This window comes from Carlito syrichta, unplaced genomic scaffold (genome assembly GCF_000164805.1).
Source record: "Carlito syrichta isolate Samal-C Ts95f unplaced genomic scaffold, Tarsius_syrichta-2.0.1 Scaffold130370, whole genome shotgun sequence".
Classification (NCBI taxonomy): domain Eukaryota; kingdom Metazoa; phylum Chordata; class Mammalia; order Primates; family Tarsiidae; genus Carlito; species Carlito syrichta.
The window spans coordinates 30,869-33,361 of record NW_007074466.1 but is presented as its reverse complement, the minus strand read 5'-3'; the positions used below and the strand labels follow the sequence as shown (position 1 = coordinate 33,361).

The 2,493-nt window shown below is 60.1% G+C and overlaps 1 protein-coding gene across 3 annotated transcripts; it reads right to left on the bottom strand.

Annotated features, from left to right (window-relative positions):
- Positions 1–210: 210 nt before the first annotated feature.
- MOSPD3 (motile sperm domain containing 3) lies at positions 211–2,493 on the bottom strand. 3 transcript variants are annotated; one of them, XM_008048956.1, is made up of 5 exons: positions 2,107–2,493; positions 1,855–1,930; positions 1,424–1,653; positions 548–787; positions 211–428 (listed from the first exon to the last, which is right to left on the bottom strand). In XM_008048956.1, the coding sequence occupies exons 1-5, from the start codon at positions 2,309–2,311 to the stop codon at positions 397–399; spliced, it is 783 nt and encodes a 260-aa protein (XP_008047147.1). In that variant the 5' UTR covers positions 2,312–2,493; the 3' UTR covers positions 211–396. The 3 variants fall into 3 exon arrangements, with proteins under 3 accessions (XP_008047147.1, XP_008047148.1, XP_021563667.1); XM_008048957.1 differs by having other exon boundaries at positions 548–712; XM_021707992.1 differs by having other exon boundaries at positions 548–712; positions 1,424–1,623.

Here is a 2,493-nt window from a genome sequence, read left to right as displayed (position 1 = left end):
GGGATGCCAGGCTGCGCCACCGTGCCTGGCCCACACAGTGTTTTGATGCAGCCCCGGGAGGAACTCAGGTCTTCTCAATCCTCACTGGGCCTCTTCATGCCCCAAGTGCCTGGGTTCCCTGGGAAGAGGAGCGAGAGGGACTGGAGGATAGCTGGGAACCCAGAGAGAAGTGGGGAGACAGCAGCAAGAACCCCACGTGTCTCACCGCAGTGTGAAATTTTTATTTTATTCAACTTGGAAAATGAGTACAAATCCCTGGGCGTTTTTTTTCCGGGGAGGCGGGGGTGGGCAGGAAGGAGGGGAGAGAAGGAACAGAGGCAAGGTATGAGCATCACAGTGGCTGCCTCGAGTCCCTGGCCCAGGGAGGGCGGGGAGGTCGCGGGTTGAACGGGGCGCTCAGGTCCGAAGGAACACCATGGTGAGGAGTCCTGGAGAGGGGACAAATGCAGAGTCAGGATGCCGGAGCAGCCCCGGGACTCTGCCGGCTCTCCTTCGACCTCTGCTCCCTCTTTGTCAGCCCTGGGTCCCCAGCCCCTGCTGTGCTCACCCAAGACGTAGGCTGCCACCAACTTCTGCCCCAGGGAGACGTGCAGAACCTGAGGCAGCTGGCTGCCGAGCTCGTCCTGAAGCGGGAGCAGCAGGAAGGCCACAGAGATGATCCCCGTCAGCAGGAACAGGAGGAAGGAGCTGGGAGCCAGCGGCTGGTGGGGGTCTGAGAAACGAGGCCCATCAGAAGCCGGAGCCCCTCCTCCCGGCCAGCCCAAGGTCCTCTGGGAGGAGACCGAACCTAGAAGGACAGCGAGTGTCCTCTCCTCCCTGGAGCCTCTGTCTCCACCATAGTCAGAAATTCTCTCTCCTCTGGCCCCTGAGCGTTCGTTTTCTCCGTTCACTCTGCCTGCATGACCGTCTTCTGCGCACCTTTCTGACAGGCAAGGATATTGCTGGCTCTCCCATACCTAGCACGTGACTCTATACTAATCACTCAATACGGTTTTGCTTTTTTGTTCCCCCACTACCACAAATGATGCAGTCCAGTTTCCCACACTTGGGGAAATCACAGAGGTCAGCACGTCCGGAGTGCAACGGATAGCTCTTGCCCTGGGAGAACCACCTTCATGATCGTGGTATCACCCCTGCCGGGGAAGTAGTCAATACGGAGTTTTCATCACACTGAATTGAGCTGGCACATGCTAGGAAGTACTTCAGTTAGAGCTAAGGAAGAACTTTTTCCTCTAAGTTGAAGTCAGAAACCAGGAATTCTTCCCCCCCTTATCTAATACAAAATCTCAATGGCTAGGAATGTTTCCACCAGAAGGCAAAAGACTGAACCAGGAGACTCCTGCAAATCCAGTTTAGCTCATCTCTAGGGTAACGCTAGTTCCTCCCCGTCTCCAGAACTCGAGCACCCCATCTCCAGACTTACTCTCCCGCAAGTGTCTGGCCGTGGGTGGTGCTGTCCCAGCAGGAGGCCCTGGCTGGGGCGTTGGGTTGGGCTGTCCCTGAAGCTCGAGGGGACATGCTGGAGCTCTCAGAACCGAGGTAATGTCCTTGCGTCCCACCACTCGGCCCTCAGCTCCCTCCTCGGACAGCTCAATGCGGAAGCGGTCCTGGACATCATAGTGGCTGGGAACCGGGGCCAAGTGGCGAATCACACTGGCCCCAAAGTAGAGAAACCCATTGAGGAGAAGTGAGTGAGAGGCAGTGATCCCAGTAAACCAGGCCTTTCCCCCTCAGGAACCCGTACCCTTCGGGACACAGACAGAGGGTGGGGCAAACAGGTGAAAAAGGGTAAGTCTCAGATCGACAAGTGGCAGAGACCTCTGGCTTCCACCAGCGCCGCCCCCCCAAACTCACATGTCGATGCAAGACTGAGGCTTCACGTATCCTTCCGCGTCAAACACCGTGTATTTGGCAGGTGCCGTGCATAGGACTGGGGGATAAAGGCACACAAAGACAAGCCCTGACCACGGAGGGTCACACAGTCCCCTCCGTCTTCTGGCTCGGCCCGCCCTCCACTCTCCCCATCTGACGCCTCTGGCCGGCACAGCCTCGCAGTATCTCGCCGCCAGTCCCCAGACCCCCTGCACGAGGCGCCCACCCCTTTACCTCGGAAGCGAAGGGCCGTTCCCGTGGGGTTATAGAGGGTCAGCAGCTGTCGGGGACCGCTCCGCTGGTCCGCTCTGAATACTAGATCCGGAGGAAAGACGAGGACCGGGACAACGGGCCCCGAGGCTGGAGGGGCGCCCCGGGACCCTCGCCCAGGGGCCCCCGGACCCACCAGCTCCTGGTCCTGGGGCGCCCCACGGCGCATGCAGGCTCTGGGCGGTCGGACATCCGAGGGCAGAGTTCAGGGGACAGGGCCTCGAGTCTAGAGCTGGGGACGAGACGGGTGAAAGGGGACTGGATGAGCTCCCGGGGCAGGGCCTGCACTGATGCCGACGCCGCCTCGGAACCCCGCCAGACGGGGCGCCCGCAGACCCAGGCCCAGGCCCC

Excerpts from the sequence above, each read along its gene's own strand:
- MOSPD3 (XM_008048956.1), bottom strand. The coding sequence starts at position 2,311 with ATGCGCCGTGGGGCGCCCCAGGACCAGGAGCTGGTGGGTCCGGGGGCC. Across the intron at positions 1,931-2,106 it reads AACGGCCCTTCGCTTCCGAG|TCCTATGCACGGCACCTGCC; the intron begins GTAAAGGGGTGG and ends TTTATCCCCCAG. Across the intron at positions 788-1,423 it reads GGCCAGACACTTGCGGGAGA|GTTCGGTCTCCTCCCAGAGG; the intron begins GTAAGTCTGGAG and ends CTGTCCTTCTAG.